Below are 23,775 nucleotides of genomic sequence, written 5' to 3'. Positions count from 1 at the left end.
CTCCCTATAAGGTTGCGTATAAGGCTATCCTCGAGGTTTAATTGTACACCACGCAGGCACGTAGCCAGGATTTTGTTTCGGGGGGGGGGGGGGGGGTTCTATGGCAAAATACGAATGTCATTCCCATAGATGCTGTATGAGGGGGAGGGGGAGAGGAGTCCCCAGCAAAACGAAAGATTTTTTTTTTGGGGGGGGGGGGGAGGGGGGGGGGCGCCCCCCTTTTCTGGCTACGTGCCTGACACCACGAACAGTCAGGATTAGTCTGAATTCATAACGGAGAGCGATTAGCAAATGTAAAGTTACACATATCGAACATTTCAGTCAGGGGTTTCCCCAGGTATTGAAATTAGGGGGGGGGGTCTCAATTTTTAGAGGGGGGGGGGGGTTGGGGGGACCTTGAGAATAGAGGAGTTGTTGAGAATTAAGGGGGTACCTTCAGAAAAGCAAGAGAAGTGTGCACCCCCCCCCCCCTCCCCCTAGGGGGTGTGTAGGGAAATCACTGACATTCGAGTGGCAGCTCGTTTACCTCGTTTTAAGGCCTGTTACGGTTATAATACTTCATGCCTCGTCGCGCGATTATTCTCCGCGGTCGACCTTGTCGTGTGTTTCCAGCGCGTCCAAACGCGAACCTCCGCGTCGGCACCGGAAGATAGTGGTCCTTTTCAAGAAGCCCGGAGGCGTGGACTAAGTAGTCTTTATGGTCCTTGACCGAGTAAGGCTCCGCTCGTGTATTTTTAATTGCTTCGTTGACGACCATATTTTGAAGTGAACTTATTTTGTGTGTGGATTTCGTTGAAAGGAAACGGTCGAACTGAAGGCTGGCGGTGCAAAAAAACCCAAATGATAATCTTGTCACTGGCGTTACCGAATTGCCAGCCTTTCGTCTGTTGTATACGAGTGGTTTCCTTAGTGCACTCCCGCGTTTTACCCCACCGGTTCGAATCTCTCAAAAATTCCCTGATTTGGTGGTTTTCGATGACGCTAAGGAAGTTTCTAATTTGAACCGTACGTTTATTTTCACTAGTTAAAAAGGTGATTCTGTGAGAAATGGTCGTTTTAAACATTGTCAAACGTTTCTTCAGGTAAAAAAGATAAGAAAAAAAAGGATGATGCGCGAAAAAATAGCAAGTGTACGAAAATGCCAAGTGTTCCACGGACACCCGATAGATGTGCCATTCTATTTATAAATCCAGGGTCACACTGCTCATACATCAAACAAAAGGCAGTCTGCATACAGAATCGAACGTGAGTCTCAGCAAGATCCGTGCTTCAAATACCGCATGGCAATGAGTTCAAGGGGAAAACCTGGCACGCGGCATTCGAAACACAGATATTGTGGCAACTCGTGTTTGCAGACTGTCTTTCGCATGATGTATGGGCATTGCGCCCGAAATCCCAAGATGTTTCAAGGCACTCGGACGCAAGCTGTCGCAAGCGTGTGAACCAGGCTTTAGCGTCAAAGTTCTTGATTCCTTTTTTTCTAACCAAATAACAGGCTGAAGTTGAGAGAAAAGCAGAGACATACACACTGCTGACTATCAACTAAGACTTTATATTTCTTCTTCATCTTTTCGACTCAAGGATTCACACCTGAAGTAATGCCAATGAATCTTCTTAAACCCTTAAATTACACTACTAAATTAAAATACTAAACAAAATTAATTAATTACAATAAATTACTAAATTAATTACTAAATAAATAAATTACAAAATTAATACTATCGTTCTAGCTGACCATCTACCTAAATTTTCTAACCCGTTCGTCACTGCAGAGCTCTGGTTCCCTGACGCTGACGGCGCTTGAGTCCAACGGAGATGCCAAGCCGGCCAAGCTGGCCGTCGACGGCCCAGGGCTGGCTCCCCCCTCCGGCCAGCTGGGGCCTGGAGGGGCCGCCAGGGAGAGGTCCCCCTCGGTCACTTCCAGGGGCAACTGGGGCAACCGCTGGGAGTTCCTGCTCTCCTGCGTCGGCCTGTCCGTGGGCATCGGAAACGTCTGGAGGTTCCCGTACCTCGCCTACAAGAACGGAGGAGGTATGCACGCCCCACGCCGCCCACACCCCGGGTCGCGAACTTGTTTTATTGTTGGATCGATTCCGATAATACCCCTAACTAGACAGTTTTAGTGGACCGTACGCTATAGCTTTGCGTACGCAAGGAAATTGCGGGTCGGGAGTGCGCATGCGCAGAACAGAATAAAAGGGCCAGCGTACCGCGTACACACGCAACGCTGGGGATTTTGCGTTACTGGCTATCTCGCTTTGGGGGACGCTCTCGAGAAATCTCGGGCCCAACGAGAGCGCCAGTTTCAAGATGGCGGTTACCTCGACTGGCGCAGCAAGGGCGACGTGGTGTTCTTGAAGTTCTGTGTTACGTGAAATTGCGTGGTGTTGAGCTCGGCAATTCTTTCTGGAACCTACCGTGGTCGAATCAAATCGCAGTGCAGCTGAAGGAGTGCACAGTGAAAACGTTCACCGCTCGGCGACCCTGCGATCTGCTCAACACTAAGCCTATTCGCACTGTTCATCGCTGACGGACGAACGACTCTAAAAGAAATCGCCGAAGTTCTCACTATGCACTGGATCTCTATAGGTCATAGATTTCATTCCGCGATAGCATTGATAAAAGGTGCCGTTTCCACGGGACGACTGACGAAGGCTTCTTAATTGAATTTAGCTACGCACTCGTACTGGTAGCCTCTGTACCCCGCAGAAATGCGCACTTGACGAGGCAGCTGCGACTTGGTTTATTTTGAAATAAAATGATTGGACACGTTTACATTTCCAATATTTCTTTCCGGGAGTATGGTGCCGCTATAAGCACGCCGAATTCTACGGCTCTGGCAAGTTTATCCAAGATCATGCGATGTGTTCACTCGAAAACGTAACGCACAACTAAATTCGGTCCGAGCAGGTCGTTTTTTGCGTACGCTATACTATTGCGTACGTAAGAGCCAGCAACGCTATAGTAAAACTGTCTAATGTACACGACCTTATTTTTGTGGGCTCAATATTTCGCGAATTCGGCAAAGTGTGAATTTCGGGAATGTCTCGCGGGCACGAAATTTCGCGATGACGGTGGCATGCATCGCATTTCTTACCACAGGGAAACATATACGCGGGTTCTATTTTTTGAAGTATTATTAGAGTCGCGAAATTTGTGAAAATTAGGATTTCGCGAAAATTGAGTCATTTCCAATATATTTTATGTCAGGGGTGGCCAGATGGGCATATGCAAGAGCCGTTAGAAAAGTAATGTTTTAAATGAATAGCCGCAATAAAAAAAAAAAAATCCGTGCCAGCTTTTTTTTGTTTTATTTTATGGTTATAGGGAATTCCATTCGTAAAGCGATTGCTCATTATGTCACTGACCCTGATTACCTGAAGTATATGCGTGGTGGCACAAGGCTGTCAATACATAAGCTGCCATTTATTCTATGTATATATATGTATACAACTTTCCTTTAGGTCTTGCAGACTAGTCTTATAAGGGAGCCGCAAGCCGCAGTTTAGACACCCCTGTTCTCTGCTATCGTCAGATGCATGGTGTTCAACCACCTGCCACTGAGCCGTAGCTTACCCAAAAATGTGTGCGGAATTTTTATTCTTATGGGCGGGAGCCTGGTTGTACTCCTATTGTCGCAGTGGACTATAGGCAGAACGTCGCAGATGCTGCAGTTATTACATATTGATTTGGATTCGTAGGCAAGAGCCCTGGACTTGATTAGAAACGGAGAGCAGCGTCAGAAACGGAAGGACGAGGCGATGGAGAATATTCGCACCTCCAACGGCGTGAATTTGCCTCCGACCTCCAGGGCGGGCAGTGGAGATAGCTGCAGTAGGCATGAGACATTCAGTAGCTCTCCGCTTTTCTCCTTCCCCTCTCTTCAGCCGGGTGGGTGAAGCTGCCTCCCCTGGGACGGTTTGCTGGTGAACGCGAGCATCTCTACCGGCGACTAAAATAGTCGAAAAAGGGATTTCGAGCTCACGTGACCGGCTCCGTGAGGACAAGAACAAAGACTTTTAGCGTTTAAAACAAATGGCTGCCGTAAGTCCGTCCTCGCTTTGATTATTCAAGCCCGATTTTGCGCGCTGGAAGAGGATGTACAGGCTCGAAATGCAAGTGATATGAATCAGAGTTATTTCTGAGGAAGGTCGTGTTAATCGAGTATAGTAAAGAAAACGTCAGGCAAGGCTTTACGTCCACTGGACGAAATCGCCTGGTACGATCGGTACTTTCTCCCCAAGGCGCCGGTCAGCGTTTTGGAGCTTCCTCACGGATTAAAACCGTGAGGCAAATCCACGAACCTGATTGGCCTATTCGAAAGTTCCGCTCCTTGGCGTGCGGGAGACGACGGTGAATCCTTTCGTGCCCATTGTGCGTTGTTTGAGATAACGTGACAGTAAACAGAGCGACGCTGACGGGCGACGCATCATGGGACCACCATCGAGGACGGCGGAGACACAATGCTGACTGACGATATTTGGCGGTAAACAACACCGCAGTCGGACACGTTACCTTAAAATGCCTCGTGCGGCCATATTAATCGCCGGGATAAATACCGGCATTCACCAACAAACCGGCCCGGAGTTAGGAGTGCTCAAAAAGTGTAGGGCAGTGTACTTCCGGTATGTGAATAGAGATACGACCGGAAGTACGGCGCCTTACACTTTTCTGCACCGGTGCAGGTGGTGCAGGTTGATCGAACGAAGCTAGTGTTGACAGTGAAAACAAATGCACAGGCGCGTGAGCGTAGTCCAGCAAAATGGTTTTGTTTGTGAGCAGGGTGGAGAATAAAAATCAAGGTGACTTAAATCGTGATTCAAATCATAATTTAAATTGTGATTGAAATCAGACCGGTTTTACTCAGGGTGTCGAACCGGAACCGAACCGAACCGAAAACCGGAACCGAACCGGTATTTTTTCCGGAACCGAACCCGAACCGTTATATTGTTATCGCGATGAACCCGAACCGGAACTGAACCGGAAAAAAAATAACGGTTACTGGCTCATGTTAAAACGGTTCGGCCACGCGCTGTTGACAAGGAATGTGCTATCAATGCCATTTGTTTTTTAAGTGCCGTCAACTGACACACACCTCGCATACATATTTTTCTTCTCCACTCAGTCTTAGGAATATAAACGCTGCATCCATGAATCCTGACAAACGCTGCATCCATGAATCTTGACATAGGAACCAATATTGCGCTGGTCGCGGCTTGCACGGAAGAAAGAAAATTGGAAGGCTGTGCAAAGAAAAAAAAATCGCGTCACGGGATTTCATTTTCCTACAATCTCGTAAATCCTAAATGCTGCTGTGTGCTCATTTCATAACACGTTTCTAGAACGTGATGTTGCAATTTTTTTATTTTTTTATTTTGATGTTATTTTGATTTTGTTATTTTGATGTTGCAATTTGTCATTTATAATTTCCGAACCGGTTCGCGGATCGAATTAATCGAACCGGAACTGAACCGGAACAAAATAAATTTACCTGAACCTGAACCGCAACCGAACCCGTATTTTTTTTCGGTTCGACACACTGGTTTTACTGCGATTATTTGAATTAAACATTTCCCACAAAATAGTATAAATATTTTTTTATTAACCGTTTGTCTATTTATTGTTGCTTTCTATGTAAATTTGCTTTGTATTTATATCGGAAAATCATGAAGCAAAATAGATTTATATCAGGCTCAACAAAGCCGTCGTTATCTGAGCAAATCGGAACATTGGGCTTTCTTTCTGCTAACCATTCGGTTCGTCAAATACGTAATATCTTATTACATGCAAATAAAACTGCGAAAAAAAAAAAGAAAACTCGAAAACTAGAAAAGATGTTCTATTTCAAGAAATTTAGAACGCAAAAGGAAATGCAAATAACGTTCCGTCACTAACAAATTACGTTATTTTTGCTCTACTTTGGTGGGGTTTCCTCAACAAAAAGTTGTTAGTACTTTACATTTACAGTCATTTTCTTTTGCGCATTGTTTTCGGTAGTCGGGGGGGGATCGATCAATCAGTCTGTCAAATTGGAAAATCTATCTATAGTCCGTTGGAAGTTGCAAGGAGGTAGGGCGAGGGTAAGACAGTCCGGGGAGGAGGAAGCAGACGGAACGCTGGAGAAGAGAGGGGAAACCTCCTCCTCTCTCCACCGTTCCGTCTGCTTCCTCTTGCCCGGCCCGTCCTACGCGATCGTCCCACCTTCTTGAGTTGCAAGGAAATATAGTGATTATGAATGACTATAATTATAGCTACGGTGATTTAAATAAAATGTATCTGATTTAAATAAAATGAATTTGACTTAAATAAAAATAAATCGGATTTAATTAAAGATAAATATATTTGGTTAAAAATAAATCTGATTTAAATAAAATGAATTTGACTTAAATAAAAATAAATCGGATTTAATTAAAGATAAATATATTTGGTTAAAATAAATCTGATTTAAATAAAATGAATCAATTTATATGATAAGAAATCATGATTTTTTTTCCTCCTTTTTAAAAGCCGAGCCCGTATTTATTTTCTTTTCTTTTAATGATGGCAGCGTGAAATGTCAGCGGATTCCAGAGATCTCACAGATGACTTATACTGCATTTCATAAATATCTCCAGTGAAGACAAAGTCATGGGCACGAGCGCGTGGCTTTAGAAAGTGCCTCAAGCACGAATCCTCCTGCAAACAAATTTAGCATGGTGCTGAGTTACGCTCACGCGCTCCTGTCTCTTATTGCAAACATTCGTGTAGACAGTATTTTTTTTTTTTTTTTTAGGACAAGACAAAGTGAGATTATTTAAATTATGCAGGGATAATTTGTTGTCTGCTTATTTTCTAGGTCCGAATCGCTTTTCGAATCGCTTTTCAGCGAATCGCTGAAGCGATTTCTCGAATCGCTTCAGCGATTCGAGAAATCACTGAAGTGCGGCGTGATGAAACTTGCGGAGGACGCTAACGTATAATCCCTCTTAAAACAACCAGCGCTCAGAATGACGTATTTGATACATGCGCAACGATTCCAGCTATCATGGCCCGGAGCATGTCTGTAGCAGCAGAGCGGCGGTGCACCACTACATATTTGGTAGACGTGTGGAGAACACAAGCGATGTCGCGGACATCAATGTACGGATAGAGTGAACTGTTTTGGGGGGAAGTCGACAACCGGTGACAGATAAAACGCACGGAGACGTTTGTCTGCCTCCAGTGACGCAGCGCAGCTTTCTATTTCCCGTGAAAATAAAACCCAGTCAACTGTAAAGGAACGCGGACAGCGTATTTACTGTATTTACTCGAGTAATAGCCGCACTGTTTATGAATAAAACCCGAGGACTCGTTTTTCCGCGGAGCACGCGGATTGCCAATCACCGCGATCGACAGCATGATTCCAGCTGTTTACAGGACAGAGATAACGTCTTCGTGCGAAGATACCATCTGTGAAGGTTGCATTTGTATGGAGAATCGTGTTCTTAATCTAGTGATTCGCTATATTATTTTTGCGCAACGCGATGATTGGCTGTATGTGTGCTTTGCGGGGAAGTAGACACAAGGGCCTTGTCCATAAATAGTGCGGCTATTACTCGAGTAAATACGGTATGCTCTGCAAGGCTTTTATTTGTACATTACATATGAGAACCCAACTACCCAAAAAACAATTCCCGGCTCGAAATTCATTTTCTTTCCGCCCGAAAACCGCCGATCGACAACTAGCCGGTTTGAGTCGCGCTCACTCTCTTCTCCGTGGTTACGTGCCAATTTCTATGGTGTAGACACAACCACCAAATATAATCAAAATCGTGGGTCATCGAAGGCGCACACACAATATTAAAAAAGAATGAAATAAATATGATACCCGTTTTATGGGGCTTCTAAAAAAACTGCAAATACGCTGATTAGAGAAACAAAAATGTTGCACAGCCACGTGACTTCCGCCGCCTCACTCTTCTTCTACATTTTTTATTCCGCCCCAGTCCAGTTTCAGTTTGAATTTCGAAAAGTGCGTTTTTTTTGTTGTTGTTTTTTTACTTTATTAAAAATATGCGTGATGTTGGAGCAAAACATTGATTGGGTAGTCTTCGGACATTATAATAAATCACCTGGCAAAAAAAGCAAAAGAAAAATTTGGGGACTCATTTTTCTTTTAAACGACCCTTGTAGGCTTTCGTAACTGATTATAAATTTGTATTATCTTTATTTATAAAATAAAGATAATTTGTTCGATCTGTTTCCAAGAAGAAGAAAAGGGGCACGCGCATTGCATCCTTTGGGTATTATTATCCTCTAGATTGTCGCAGAATATGCCACAACTCTAACTGGCCGAGGAACAAGTAAAAGGGTCAGCGGTGCACGGACCTATTGTCCCGGTCCGATTTCCACGACTGAAGCAGGGAAATGAACTTCCGTCGTTGCTCCAGTTGGGCCTGTTCCTGCGAAATCAGCTGCGCAGCATGGCCGCGTCATTAGTGAGGCAGAGACGGCCAAGCAAACACGGACAACAAAACGGGGTCAGCCACCCCTTCTGCATGGGATTCCCCACGAATCGGGCCAGAGAAATTCGCCGCGCTGCACGCTGTCGATACGTGCGCAGATAGCACGCATCGGCCGTTGACCGAAAGGCGCACTATGTTATTGTATAATAAGATTGTCTTCCGCTTTAATGGACGGTCGGTAGCATTTGGAAGGCGGTATACCGAACACTAAATGCGGTCGTTTGTGAGTTTTTTCTTTTTTAAGAACACAAGACAAGGAATTACGTTGAACAGTATGCGGGTAGAAACCAAGGGAGAGGGGAAGACGAGAGCACGCTGAGACGCCAGGAGGGCATGGTTGGACATTTACGTACATGTAAATGCCCAACCAAGGTGTCCTGAGCGCCAAGCTCTGACTGGAATGATTAGTGCCCCACTACTGCACTGTTCGAACGCGAACGGTTCACGTCCGCGGACAACTTGACGGTATTCCCGCATTCAGATTGGAACAAAAACAAATAAATTTGACGACGCAGAAGTGTCCGTGAATTCAACCCAAAGAGTTTCCCGCACGAGCAATTGTAATCCCACGGTTGTTTTTGTTTGTTTTCCTTTCGAACCGAGCAGGCAGAAGACGCATGAAAACATGATCTTCACTCGTTTTCCGGCTCTTTTGGTATGCAGTCCCAGTTGCGACGTTTTGACGAGAAGGCAGGCTTTCCTTGGTCTCGTTTCTAGCAAAACAACGCAAGAATGCCCGTGTTCTGCGTGGCGACTCCCCCCACACCACCCAGACGGCACTGTGTCCGAGGCGCCACGACCGCGCGGCGTGGCGTAACGGAGTTGAGTTCGTGCCATCGTTATTAGATTAGCTCAGTTACGGAACTGCTCATAGACGCTGCATGCACGAGCACTACCCCCCTCACTCTCCTCTCGTCAATAGACCCACGAGACGGCTCTTTTCGTAACTGCAGTGTTATTCCACGGAATACTAACGTTTCGAAGCGCAGCGTCTGGATGGCGTTCCACCGTACACTATAGAACACACAGTTCGTAAAGGAAAATCTAGATGGCGCTTCGAACGACGGGAGGCGTACTGAAGTAAGTGAGGGGGGTTGCGGAACTCCCGCAACCCCCCTCACTGGAGAGTTTTAGGGGACGCTATTGAGCCGTGTCGGCAGAGTCGCTGGGATCCTTGTATACGCACCAACCAACGTTACTATTATAGATTACCTCAATTGCGGAACTCTTGCGGGAGTTGCGGAACTCCCGCAAGAGTTCCGCAACTGAGGTAATCTATAATAGGGTGATTTCAGATAAGATCGACCAAAGGGTGGCTGGTCGACATTTTTAAATCAACTGATGTTTTTATATGACATTGTCTAGTGTCTGGTATAAACGAATCCACACTTAGTTTTGACCAGAAAAAAAATTTGGAGACAAGAAAAATCGTAAGGCAGGGACAGGTGGACAGTTGCAATAACGCGCACTGATGGAGGGGGCAAGTTTGAAAGTGAATAATTAAAATAATAAAATTAGGAGAATTTTAAAACTTTTTACAAACAAACTATGGGTACAACTTGCTTGTAATATAAAGTAATAATATATATTAAAAATTTATTTAGTTTTCTAAAAATTTCCAAACATGCCTGCTCGAACGACAAATGGCAAACTTTGGAAATCTGTATCTCATGAAATAATTTATTCATTATTACATAACTTGCAGACATTATTTTACTAATATATGGCTATTATTGAAAAAATAAATAAGGTATCTGAGTGACACAATAGTTACGATATATTTAGGCAAACATGGGAAAAAAATCAAACAAAGAAAAATTCCAATGCGAATAAAGAAAAAACACCACCTTCGATTTTTTTTTTAAATTTGGGTACCCTGTTATACTCTATTTCGGCATTCATTTCTATTAAAAACATGTTGCATCATTGCACTGTGAAAGAAGAAACAACTCCCCAAAGTAGGGTCCTTTTTCAAAGCCTACACTTAGCAGTGTCCTATACAAGAAGTGACTCTGAGTTCCAGTTTCATGAAACTTGCACAAATCTTTTATATACATTTATTCAGATGAGGTCATTGATAAAAAGAGCGATCGGTCACACAGTAAAAGGGAGGAGAAACTATATACAGCATTTTACATAAGCGTACAAAGTGGTATCATATTAGAGACTAATGATTTGAGAAAAGATGATGCAGTGTGAAGTTGTACTTTCCGGTATATTTTACATCTAGAGTAAAATAAATAACTTTACTTCCACACACAAAAACAAAGATATAATAGTAAGATATTTAGGTTGGCTCTGTATTTACGATTACAAACAATTTCAGGTGACGGATGCCATAGTGCCTAACTGGAGCAGCTTCGATGCTCTCGGTGTATGAATGAATCGTGGCAAGCCGATATATTTTATCCTGCTCGAGGATAACATTTTGGGATTTTTTTTATAGTGATCAGATAAAAATTATTAGTAACCACCAACAAAAACAGTAGGTTAAATACCCCGTGAAGAAAAATGTGATAAATAAGATGTCCCTGCATTCAAAATGAGCAGTCCTTGGGAAATCAAATTCGGCACTTTACGCTAAGGTTTTCCTCGCTGTACCCATTTAATAAAGTTGCTTCCAAGCAGATCCGACTGTCCGTGCTACATATACGTCACAGGTCCCTTCTGTTGATGACTTGCTGAGCCGCCACGCGTGCCAAGACTGAATGCCAGGGAAGGCGCGCACCGTCAGCCACTCTTCTTTTTTTTGTTCACGATACCGAACAACCTCATTTTCGTCCAAATATACAAGATGCACGCCTTTCAGTTTCTTTGATAGAACGCTCACCATTGTCCTGGCCGTCTGAATTGCGCTTACTGAACGTTCTCTCAGGTTGTTCAGCGTGGCCTGGTGCTTCACGAGTCCGCCAACTCCGTCACATGCATTTTTCCCATGTCCAGATGCAGAAAATAACCACTGGGCTTGTGGGCAATCGTCCTTTGCAAATTGGTGAAGCTGGTAGCGATTCTTGAAATGACTGGCGGCGCCGTCACTTACGTACGTCACGTACGAGTATACCGCAACGTTGTCTTCAACCCACTCCTTCACTTTTTCTAGAGCCAAGCAAGCGTGAGCGGCGTCGTGACACAGGTCCTCACTGATGATGGCAAAGCTGTTTGTAGATTTTCTTGTCGTCACTACACATGTAAATATCGAAACTTGTTTTTTTTTCCAGTGATATGCTTGCACTTCGTCAGGAAGCACGATGGTCCAGTTTTCAGCAAAGTCAAAATGAAAGACAATGCTCCCGCGTTGCATGCACTGTTTTTCATCGTAGATCGCTTTACCTTGCGTTTGCCGGATATGGTTGTGAAGTACCCAACTTCCAACCGTCACTTGGATGACTTTTAGGAAAGTCTCAGGTTCCAAAGTTTTTTTCACAAGGTCGCCGGACTCCCATGTTGCAAGCACAATCTCTTCATCCTCCGGGATATCAAGTTCCTGGAGTGTAAGAAACTGGCCTTTTGGGCAGTGATCACAGTCTCCTTGAAGGCACAGTTCTGTTGCTGGGTCGCACAGAAATGCCGAGTTAATTTCACCAGTGTTGAATGTTGAGCCTGTAACGTTCTCTAGAGCGGCAATACAAAGATAATAATTGGCGCAGCGCACACAAACGCACACTTCCTGGTGTGGAATACATTGGACCCATCTAGGGCGCAACGAATAAAATTTCGTTAGCCCAACGCCGGAATCGGGATGCTTGTCTTTGCATATACGGAAGGCCTCTCGTATTGAGCGTGTCATGAAGCGCTTTGGCACGAACGTTTTCTTTCCGTTGAGCATGACAGAGATGACGTCCTTCTGGTTGGGACTTTGGCGCGAACATTGTAGCTCGTCTTTCGTCAAGTACTCTAAGGCAGCAGACAGGTTCTCAGGGCTCACCTTGCACCTCGTGTAAGGATCCGGCTCATACCACACGCCATGCTTTTCCTTGAGTTTTCGGGATTTACTGATGAAGTACATTGAGGCCTGTGGAATCATCTTTTGAACCTCATTCTTCGTCAGTGTTGACGGCAGGAGTGTAAGCAGTTGACAACGTTCTCGGAGAGAGGTGGCGGTTTCAAAGGCCTGCCGAAAGTTGTCCACCCACTCAGTGCATGTGGAGCATGTTGGTTCGGACGACCCCGATGGTGCGTCCCTGTCGTACGCAATACGTAGCCTTGAGCGTATATTCTTGACAGCAACCTGCTCCAGTTCTGTCTGCTTTCTCTTGACATAGGCAGGCCTGTCCCGACTTCTTACGACGCTTGGTTGTCTCAGCGGCGACACATCTGTAGGTAGTATGCTGCGATTTAGATCTTCAATTGCTTCTTCAGCTGGCACAAATATGTCAGGGCACTGCTCTGAGCTTCGCATCGAGATCTCCTTAGTGATGTGCATAAAGCAATGGTAGCACAGGTAGTCCGTCGCACTCACTTTGGTGGAACAGTCAGGCGGAAGAATTTGCTTCAACGAGTTTAGGTCCAACTCGCCAACACTTCGAAAATTCCGCTGCTTTGGTATAGTCTTTTTGTGTTTGCAAAAGTAATCTGCACAAAACACTCGTTCGGAGCTCCAGGACGTCTTCATAATGTATACATAAATAATAGAAATTAAACCCCAACTGATGGCATATAATTGCCAAGTGAAAGAACTATTGGGTGCACAAGTGACAAGTCCGAGGCTGAGGAGCTCACTCACTGCAAACGTACATTTGAAAAGAGAGGTCACAACTGAGGCTGTCGGCAAAGCTTGATCCACGTCAAAGGAAGAAAGAAGGAAAGTCTCCAGACAAAAAATTGTGGTCAGCGGCCTTCGAAAAAGACTTTCCGGAATCGCACTGTCGTCCCTCCACGCGCTGATATGAAAGCACCCGAGCTTCTACCACGTGGTTCATGACACAGCCTGAGCCATGTCCGCGACCGGTTCGCGAGGGGTTGGCGGTGGGGTTACGTTGATGGTCACTCGGATTAGCCCTTGCTGTACTGAGCTACCGCCTGCAGTGCCTTATCGCCGGCTGGTGTCAACAACGAGAACACACACACCCTGTCTACACCAAAACTACAAGCGTTCACCGCACACGCGTCGCCGCCGCTTTTAAGCTTTTGTGAAATTGCTTTCTTTTGCCGCGGAGAACCGCCTTATCTTAACTACGCGCCTAAAATCCTTCCAGGCGGGCGTACACAATATCAAGCGTTTCGAGAAATGCCCGTGGAGTAGAACTATGGGAAAATTCGGAGCCCGCGATGTCGATATCGTCGCCGTTGTGTTAGTACGCCGTCGCGTACTGCAGTCCCCCGTTGGGGGAGGGGGGGGGGGGGGGGGGCGGTCTTACTACGATAACATGGCGACAGCGTTTACACTCTATGTATTTACGCGAGGCTCGAGTATTTGGGAATAATGCTGCCGATTGGTGTGCCCCTTTGTGCCTGATATTATCGCCCGTGACGCCAGCGAGTGAGATGGCGACAGGCATGACTGCTCAGTAAACAGGCGTCGGCGGCCATGTTTTGCTGGTTGAAGCGAACCCCCTTGTCCTTGACAGTGAGCGGGGAAATGCGAAAAAAAGATTGTATCGGCCGTTTTGCCAGAACTAGCGACGAGTGTCGTCTGCGGTTTCCGGCAACTATTTTGCCATAATCGTGAGCTTAGCGAGGAAATGATTTTTGCTAGCCACAGAACACTACCACGCAGAAAGGGAATGCTTGAACATGTTTTTGTTCTGGATATATATCAGGTATATATATGAGAGAGAGAGAGAGAGACGAAGGTAGAGCGGAAGAGGGAATAGCATATAGTGTCGCAGGAGAATAAAGTAAACAAAGTTCCTAGTGGCCGATGGCTGCATGATCTTTTCTCGGATCACTAGTCCGTAATATGATACCTCTTTGTACACAGTAGTTTCTCCTTAATTTTGGTGTGTGAACGATTTCTTTAGTTATCATCTCATCTGAATAAAAATATATAAAAGATGTGTGTTGGTTTCATGAAACTGGAACTCAGAGTCAGTTCTTGTATAAAACACTGCTAAGTGTAGGCTTTGAAAAAGGACCCTACTTTGGGGAGTTGTATCTTCTTTCTCAATGAAATGATGCAACATGTTTTAATGGAAATGAATGCCGAAATAGAGTATAACAGGTTACCTAAATTTAAAAAAAATCGGGGGTGGTGTTTTTTTTTTATTCGCATCGGAATTTTTCTTTGTTTGATTTTTTTTCCATGTTTGACTAAATATATCCTAACTATTGTATCACACAGATACCTTAGTTTATTAGTAGAATAATATCTGCAAATTATATCATAATGATTAAATTATTTCATGAGATACAGACCTCCAAAGTTTGCCATTTGTCGTTCGAGCAGGCATGTTTGTCAATTTTTAGAAAAATAAATAAATTTTAAATAAATATGATTACTTTATATTACAAGCAAGCTATACCCATAGTTTGCGCCTAAAACGTATTAGAGTTCTCCTAATGTTATCGCTTTAGTTATTCACTCTCAAACGGGCCCCCTCCATCAGTGCGCGTTAATGCAACTGTCCACCACCTCATGCCTTACGATTTTTCCTGTCCCCAAGTATTTTTTCTAGTCAAAACTAAGTTTGGATTCGTTCATACCAGACACTAGACAATAACATATAAAAACATCAGTTGGTTTGAAAATGTCGACTAGCCATCCTTTGGTCGATCTTATCTGAAATCACCCAATAGTAACGTTGGTTGGTGCGTATACAAGGATCCCAGCGACTCTGCGGACACGGCTCAATAGCGTCTTCGAAGCATGTTTGCCTCATACGTGTGAATGCGGAGAGAAACTCGTCTGCTTCTTGCGCAGGGGTTGCGGTGAGGTCAGAACGGCGAGCTTTGATTGGCTCTGGTTCGAATAATAGTGGGTAGAGCTCAAAGCAAGCTGCCTTGGGGTCCACCCGCTATCCTCCAATAAGAGCCAATCGAAGCTCGGCGTTCCGACGTCACTACAACACCTGCAAAAGAAGCAGACGAACTTGCGTTCCGCATATGCTTGGAACATGTGTGCCGACAGTTTTTTGTGTAAACAATAGAAAGTATTAGGGAAGCGTTTCTGCACATTTTTGGGCACTCCGGTACGGACTGCGCATGCGCTTCCACAGAAGACTCGGATATCCGCCGTTCGTACCGTTTCGGATGGGCAAAAACGGTCCCCTAAAACTCTCCAGTGTGACGTGACTATTATTCAAGAAGGAAACAGGAGTCGGACAGTGTGTGCAGGTTGTCGTAAAAGGCTGTTCTAGCCCTTTAGTGTTGTCTAGCTCAGGGGTGGAGAGCCATAAAAAAATATATACTGTAAAACAATTTTATTTTAAGAGCCCGCAGTAAAAATAAGTAGTGGCATTTTTTTTTTTTTTTCGTTTTTTTTTTTAATTTACATTACCTGAAGCTTTTGTTCGTAAAATAGTCTGAAAGAAAGTGCAAAATAAACTCGGGAGGAAGGACGACGAACAGGAAATGTTCGTCGTCCTTCGTACTTGAGTTTGTTTTATTCTTTCTGTTGTCAGTGATTTTTTTTACTAATTTTTTTTTATGGGCGTGCCGAATTCCACTCATGAATCATTTGCTCACTGCGTTCTTTTGTCGTGCGTCTCCGTTCGTAAAACAAGTATTTTGAGCTTTGGCTCGAATGACGTCGTTGCAGTCCGGAGTATATAGCTGAGTGAAGAGCTTGTTTTGGAGAGATTTGATTTCACCGCCTTTATGGCTGAGAAGAGTATCTCGGATCATGGCACGTTTGATAAGACAGCTGTCAAAATGCAAGCTGTCTTTTATTCTATAACTGTTTCCTTCTAATTTTTCAAGAGAAAAGCGAGGAGGGGGGGGGGGGGGAGAGAGAGAGAGAGAGAGAGTACGCTCACCAGGAAGCCGCGAGCCGTAGTTTAACCCTGGTTTATCTTCTAAAACATTGTAGCTGCAGCACGCTTCAGATGATCAGGCTAGAACTAACGACGAACGAAACTCGGACGCCGTGTGAAGTGTGCGGGACACGGAAGCCGCGACCCTGTGCCTCACGTCACCCGACGCTTGAGAGATCATCATTTTGTAGGAGAACCCTTTTGAAAGAGACACAAATACTCTACGGCGTGCAAGTGTTCCAAAATGCGTCTTTGGCGCGTCGGAGTGCCAGGAGAAGGAGCACGCCAATCAAAGGGCAGCATAGAGAAGGCGCGGGGAACTCGCGCGATGACGTGTGTGTGTGTGTGCGTGTGCGTGCGTGTGTGCGTGTCTGTGTGTGTGCGCGCGCGCGTGTGTGTGTGCGTGTGTGTGCGCGTGTGGGTGTGTGCGTGCGCGTTCGTGTGTGCGTGTGTGTGCGTGCGCGTGCGTGCGTGCGTGTCAAAACTTATTGTCAGAAGGACGCCCCGCCCGACGCTATAGAAGAGGGCCGTTGGTTTTCATTATTACATGTGAAAAAAAAATGGCGTGATCTCGTCATCTCCTAGTAAAACGCATTGGAATGTTAAAGACGTGCGCGACCAAAAGCGTCGCTGTGGCCAGCCTTCCACGATTCGCCAAACGCTCACTTTAATAGGTAGACTAGAATTCTGCTTTCATTGAGGGAAATAGTAGCGTCAAACTCTCAACTTCGACGGTGCCGGCGTAAGAACGCGATGAGTCCGAGCGGCGTTTCGCACGCGTCATTGAAAATGTCGTTCGCTATGCGGAGGATAAATAGCCAGGATTACATTTCATGACGTCCGACGGCGAGGCAAATCCAACGTTGGGCAAATCATGGCGTCACGGAGAAGCGCTAGAAGAGGGCGCCACCGAAAACATCTCGGCGCTAATGATACGGTCGCTAAAGCCACTTCCGCCGTAAAGGCACGTTCCACGGGGGTGTGTTGTTACTTTTTCGAACTGCACCTTTATTGCCGCGCACCCTTTTTACACCCTTTCGAACAAGTGGCGCGGGTTTTCGGCGTGACAGGGTCCCACTCGAAAATCAGAAAGGCCGCATTACACGGAGTTGCGCTAAATAGTGGTATTGAAAGACTCTAGAGATCATTGCAAGTCGTTCGAGTGTCATTGCAAAACTCAAAATAGTGCAAAAAAAAATGTTTTGGGAGAAGGGTGGCGCTTGTCTATCTTACGTCTTTTGACGTCATTATTTAACTTTGAAGCATCTCTTCACAGACATTGATCTAGCCGCCAAGAAGCTGGTTTCTGAATTGCTAAAAAAAAGATTTTGTTTCTTTTTTTGTAAAAGTTGCGCAATGTTTGGACAGCGTGAAGTTCATCAACCTCAGCAGCGTCTGGTGTCTCTAAGGTACGACATGTATAGCTAGCGCAGTAAGGCGGATTACCTGAGGTTACACGACCGCACGCCGTGGTACAACGCTCATCCGGATTGGAACGGGGAGGGGTGGGGATCGGACCCAGGACCCCTGGTTTCTGCAGCGCGAGCCTTGGCTCCACCCACGACCTCCGACTCCTCTCACTCTTGCGGAGAAATGTTGATCATTTGAAAGAATCCAGTAGTTCTAAAGCAATCTCGGCGAACATCAACCCATTAGGCGCGACGATGACCCGAATGAGGGACGTTCTTCGCTTCCTCACGTTGAACCGTCGAGCGAAAGTCGGCGGCCCTCTGCAAAAACGTTCTTCGCGTGCGTGCTTCCGACAAGGCGGGATAATAAAACAAGAAAAAAAGACGCCATGTCGACGATGTTCGACTTCGCGTCTCTTTTGCACGTCGACAGCGCGGCCCAGAAATGAGGGCGCCGAGCGAAAAACAAAAGGAAAGAGAAAAGCCGACCGCGAAAGAGACATTGCTTCGAAAACTGAGAAGAGCTGCGGGGAGCACGCGCGGCAACGAGACAAAGACGAGCTCCTGGAAGAAGAAGCACTTCCCGTTTCGTGAGAAGAGGAAGCTATTTGAGATGCGTTCAACAGCACGGCCTGTTTGTCCGCGAAGAAGGAGAGAGCGCTGTTTCTTTGCGCTTTCGGACGCAGGTAACACTTTCCCCCTTGCCGTCGGCGTCCTATCTCCTGGAGGATGTTTTGCTTGATAGTAAATGGAGCTTGTCAATCGGAACGAGATAAGGGACGGCGGCACAGATGACAAGCACTACAAGGCCGATTTTTTTTTTTTTTAATATACATATTTTGGATTTTTAATGAACACGTGCAGTCTTCGTCGTTGGAAGACATTGGCCGTGGCGCGCAAATACCTTTCTGTACGGAAAAGTAACATCATTTGAGCAGCGATGCTTACTACCTTCGGACATTTATGATGGCGGGTGAGTGAGGGCGAGAAAAAATAATATGGATAGAAGATTGTTCGTGGCGCAGAAAGAGGAGGAGAAGGAGAAAGGGAAAATACTAAACCAATCTTAGACACAAAAAAAAAAAGAACATTGCAGGGCAACTTGCCCTGCAATTGTGTTGCTACGCGAAACGTTCTTTTTCGCGCTAAATGTAGCGGGGAAACTGAATTTGATCATAGGTCCATACATGGGTTGCATTGACGTCAGATGGCATATCTTTGACCACCATGTAAGAGGAGGAGAGGAAAGCTGCTTTTGTAAGAATTTTGAGTGACAGGGTAATCTTCTATAATCTTTTGGGAGAATAGCGACGACTGTGCAAATCCGGGAGGCACAAAGGAGGATCCGGATAAGAGGGGAGCTCCTTCTTCCCCTCTTCTCTGGTGGTCATCGGAGCGCTGTTTGAATAACGCCACGTGCAACCCATGTATAGATAGGACACGTGACGTGAATTTCTCCGCTCAATTTAACGAGGAAACTGAACTTGTGTAAGTCACATGCCTTGAAGTCACATAACATCATTTTTCCCGCTAAGTTTAGCGGGGGGGGGGGACCATTTTATGTTTGAAGAGGGCGAACGGTACACCGCGACCAAGATTGATTTTCCATTGTAATCGATCCGTAAACACAGGCTTTCATGATCAGGCACCTGATCTAACAACAAAGGAGATCTTTTTTTTTTTTAAATGAAGGCTACTCCTTACTACGAGGGGGTCTATCTCTTCTATATATATTGTAGGAGCCAGAAACTATATCTGTGTCGCGTATCTCGTCGTTAAGCCAGGTTTCGGTTAAAACTGTGAAGTGAGGGTCGTGACATAGCATAATGCTATCAAATTCCGCAGTTTTGTTGATAATACTCCTTCATTTAATGTTTATAAGGAGTAAATGCTGAACTCAAGAGAGAAAGGAACCTATATGCGAGCGAAATTGTAACTCGTGCTTTCCTACTGTCATCCCAGATAAACGTGTCGTCGTCATACGTAGCTTATCGTTTATTATGAAAACACGCTTTCCATTTATCAGGCTTGGCACTTTCCCAAAACAGATTTCGCCGTGGAAGTGTACACCGGGAATACTCATTTTCTATAAAAATTCGAGTGTCTTTAAGCTTCTTTGCATTCTTGAGTATAGTTTGCTTTTCGGTGTGATCTTGGAAGTACAAAATAACAGTACGGTTTGCTCCCCTTTGGCCGAGCCTGCGAACTCTACCGATTGAGCAGCACTTTACATCTAGTTTCTTTTCGAACAGTTCATTTACTTACTACATGGTCTTTAAGTTGAATATCCGTTTCGTCCTTGGCCTCCGGTAGGCCGTACACCACCAGATCCAAGTCATCTAATTTGCATGTTGAAGAGCTCATACCTTGCAGAAGCTTCTGGAGGTGTGCAACTCTGGTATTAAGAGCAACTGTAGCTGCATCTGAAGCAGTTAGCTGAGACTTCAATTCGTCAATGCCTTTAAGAATTTCAGCTTGCCCTGTGAAAATGCTAGCTATGGTACCCTCAAAATTTGGGCCAGGGTTTGACTCTACATCTTCACAGAGCAGCTTACACACAAGAAGGCAATCCTACATGATACACATACAAGTACGTGGGCATGGCAAAATAACAAGAAACCTATTGCAAGATCTTATAGAACAAGATGCATAACAAACCTGAATAATAAAAGGAACAGGACTGGTCAGCATCGTAGTTGATTTCACTTCGCCATACCCACTGAAGCGGAAGTGCTGAGGGCCAGTCTTTATAACACCACCCAAAGGTGACGTCACTGATCGTAGTGCCATGCTGATGTCAACCGGTAGATAGGAATTCGGCTGACGGGAAGGTCCAAGCACGCAGGCAGAAAATGTCTGCGGTGATGAGGCAGTTTCAGTGCACGTGGGCGACAGCGACCAATCAGCGAGAACGCCGCAGCACCGGAGCACCTGAAGAATAAAAGGAATAGGGGTGGTCAGCATCGTAGTTGAATTCACTTCGCCATGCCCACAACACAACTAAACCACGATTAAAACCAATCGGTTTTTACGTATAGTAATGGCCGGTGATTTTAATTTGCCGGATATAGAATGGAACTGCGTGATATCCAACGAGATATACAATCAGCCTAGGCTTCTTGTTGATATTGTTTTCAGCAATAATTTGAGCCAAGTGGTCAAGTGTCCCACACGTGTCTCAAACGGTTTATCTTGCTTAATCTCGTGTTTTTATCTGATTGATACGTCAAGAATACCAGAAGTATTCTTGACGTATAAATCGCGGATGGCATATCTGACCATGCAATAGTTTTATGTGACCTATCTGCACCGCAGCATGCGCACAATAAAACCGAAGCAAATATTATCGTGATTTCAACAGGGCGAATGATATCGATATCACGCACTTCTTGGAAGTAGCTCTAGACAGATTTCTTGTTTTACGATGTGAACCCGGACTCAGTAGATACGCTTTGCCTCTTTTTTAAGCAAGTCGTCCTTACATGTGTTGATAAGTTTATTTCCAGAGCGACAGGCAAAAAGGAAGAAGCACAATCCATGGGTGACGCGCGTTATTTTACATTTAAAACAAAAGACAAATCTAGTAAAAAAGTTACAACGAAGCTTAAAATTTATGCTTCCTCCTCTTCACCAAGAGCTACACACCCTTTTGCGCACATCTAACCATCGTTGCTTTAATGTCACGATGCACAACTTTCTCAAAGAAAACCCGAGAACGTTTTGGGCTCCTTTGACAAAAAAAAAAGTGTGATGATTGAGGAGCTGATTCATAGCTGGCGGACTTTTTTCGATGAAGCGAGCATCGCAAGCGAGCTTAATTATTGTTTCTCTTCTGTCTTCACTGTTGATAACTCTATGTTGCCTTTACTTAATTATGGCAGTTGTGGAATCAGTGACTTGGTGGTCTCTACAGAAGGTATTTTTAACAGTTTTGCAATTAGACTCTTAAAAGTCGAGTGGCCCAGATGGAATTCCTAACGCTTTCTTACGAAGGTGCGCTGAAAGGTGTTCCAAGTTTCTTTGCGTGATTTACTCTTGCAGTTTAAAAACTTGCGACGTGCCTCAAGATTGGAAAGCAGGCAAAGTTGTCCCTATATATAAAAGTGGAGAGAAAAAGAGTGTTTGCAATTACAGACGAGTGTCATTGTTAAGTACCTGTAGCAACGTTCGCGAACACTTCATATGTAAGCACATCGTAACTTTCCTAGAATCAGAAACTTTCTTAGTAGATTATCAACACGATTTCCGACGATGCTTTCCGACAATGACACAGCTTCTTCATACGGGCCAAACTTTTGATTCAGTGATTGTAACAATAGTCAAGTCAACTCTGTATTCTTAGATTTTGCGAAGGCGTTTGACAGGGTTTCGCATCGCAAGTTACTGCATAAATTGAAGTAAGTGTTAGCCAATGAACGCCTACCGAAATTGATAGACTCGTACCTTACGAATCGTAAACAGTTTGTGTGTGCAGGCAATGCCGAATCAATACACTTATCTGTTCTTTCAGGAGTGCCCCAGGGCTCGGTACTCGGACCGTTGCTCTTTTTGGTTTTTCTAAATGGTCTGCGAGTTGATAAACCCTCGATACAGTGCCTTTTGTTTTTCTGGCGATTGTGTTTTCTTTTTTTAAGATATTTTGTGTAGCTAATCAAAAATGTTTAGAAGAGGGTATTCAAATGATTTTATTAAGGTGTCAAAAATGGCAAATGGATCTGAATGTCAAGAAATGTGTGCAAATGTCACTTACACTGAAGAACGTGCCTCCCTTTTTTTTTTCTTATACTATTGATTTAAACGCCCTAGAAGCAGTTAATGAGTACAAGTATTTGGGTGTTACTATCACGTCCAATTTAAGCTGGGCTATTCATATTGAGCAGACTATCACAGAAGTGTCGAATAAACTGTGGACGCTTTGTAGGAAAATGCGTCACTGTACTTCTGCGACAAAGCTGACGGCCGAAAGATCGCTGCTTCGTCCTCTGCTGGAATATGCTGAGATCGTATGGGACGCACACTCACTATTGCTCACTGACCAATTGGAAGGCCTTAAAAAATATCTTATTTTTTATTTTTTATTTTTTTTATTAATGTGATGAGAGAAAGGCAGAGAGGTAAGCCTGGACTTCTGTCCTAGCTGGCTACTCTGCACAGGGGAAAGGATTATGGGATCAAAAGGTGGGATGAGGTGCTTAATGAATATGAGAAGAGAGGGCTGAAAGGATGATGGGTTGAATAGTTAAATATCAGTCTCTGCCTACAGGGATTGCATCAACCGGGTGTCCTCGAGAAATCGCACTAGGGCTTTTGTGGCTTTGATTGAATGTTCCGTGGACTGCCACGAGCCCAGCACTTTGTCACAGGAGAAAGGTCGGTCGTCTAGCCTCTGAATTGTTCTGTGAAGGTCTTCTCTTTCCACGGCGTAGATGGCGCATTCACAGATAAGGTGATTTGCAGTTTCCTGGACATCGCAGACTGGGCAGTTAGGGCTGTCTCTTCTTTTTATTCGATGTAGAAAGTGTCGGGTAAACGCCACCCCCAGTAGGAGTCTGTGTAGTACTGCCTGGGACCTGCGTGGAAGTCCAGACGGATATCTAAATGTCATGTGTGGATCGAGGGCGTATAATCGGGAGTGATGGTATTCGGGATCAGCCCATAGATGTGATGTCAGGAGTTTGGCTACGTTACGCACTGTTGAGTTAGCTTCTGACTTGAAGTAAGGAATTTTCAAGGGTGCGCACATTTTTATGGGCAGATTTAGCCGCTGCATCTGCTGCCTCGTTGCCAGAAATCCCACTATGGCTTGGAATCCATTGGAGGCGCAGATCATGTCCTTTAACTCGGCAGCGGTTTAAAAGCAGCATGATGTTCAAACCAAGTTCTTGGTATCCGCTAGGTACCATAGCCGATTGTAGAATTTTCAAGGACACTTTGGAGTCAGTGAAGATAGTCCATGTTTGAGGTTGTTGTTTC

The 23,775-nt window shown here is 44.9% G+C and overlaps 1 protein-coding gene across 1 annotated transcript in view; it reads left to right on the top strand.

The window, feature by feature from the left end:
- Positions 1-23,775, top strand: part of LOC8033572 (sodium- and chloride-dependent glycine transporter 2) — an 88,165-nt gene that overhangs the window by 25,205 nt on the left and 39,185 nt on the right. Inside the window, exon 2 of the mRNA XM_042286870.1 lies at positions 1,773-2,031. Within this exon, the coding sequence (XP_042142804.1) occupies positions 1,773-2,031 (259 nt within the window). The remainder of the gene's footprint in view (positions 1-1,772; positions 2,032-23,775) is intronic.

This window comes from Ixodes scapularis, unplaced genomic scaffold (assembly GCF_016920785.2).
Source record: "Ixodes scapularis isolate PalLabHiFi unplaced genomic scaffold, ASM1692078v2 PGA_scaffold8__174_contigs__length_109621045, whole genome shotgun sequence".
Taxonomy (NCBI): Eukaryota; Metazoa; Arthropoda; class Arachnida; order Ixodida; family Ixodidae; genus Ixodes; species Ixodes scapularis.
This window is presented reverse-complemented; position numbering and strand designations above follow the sequence as displayed.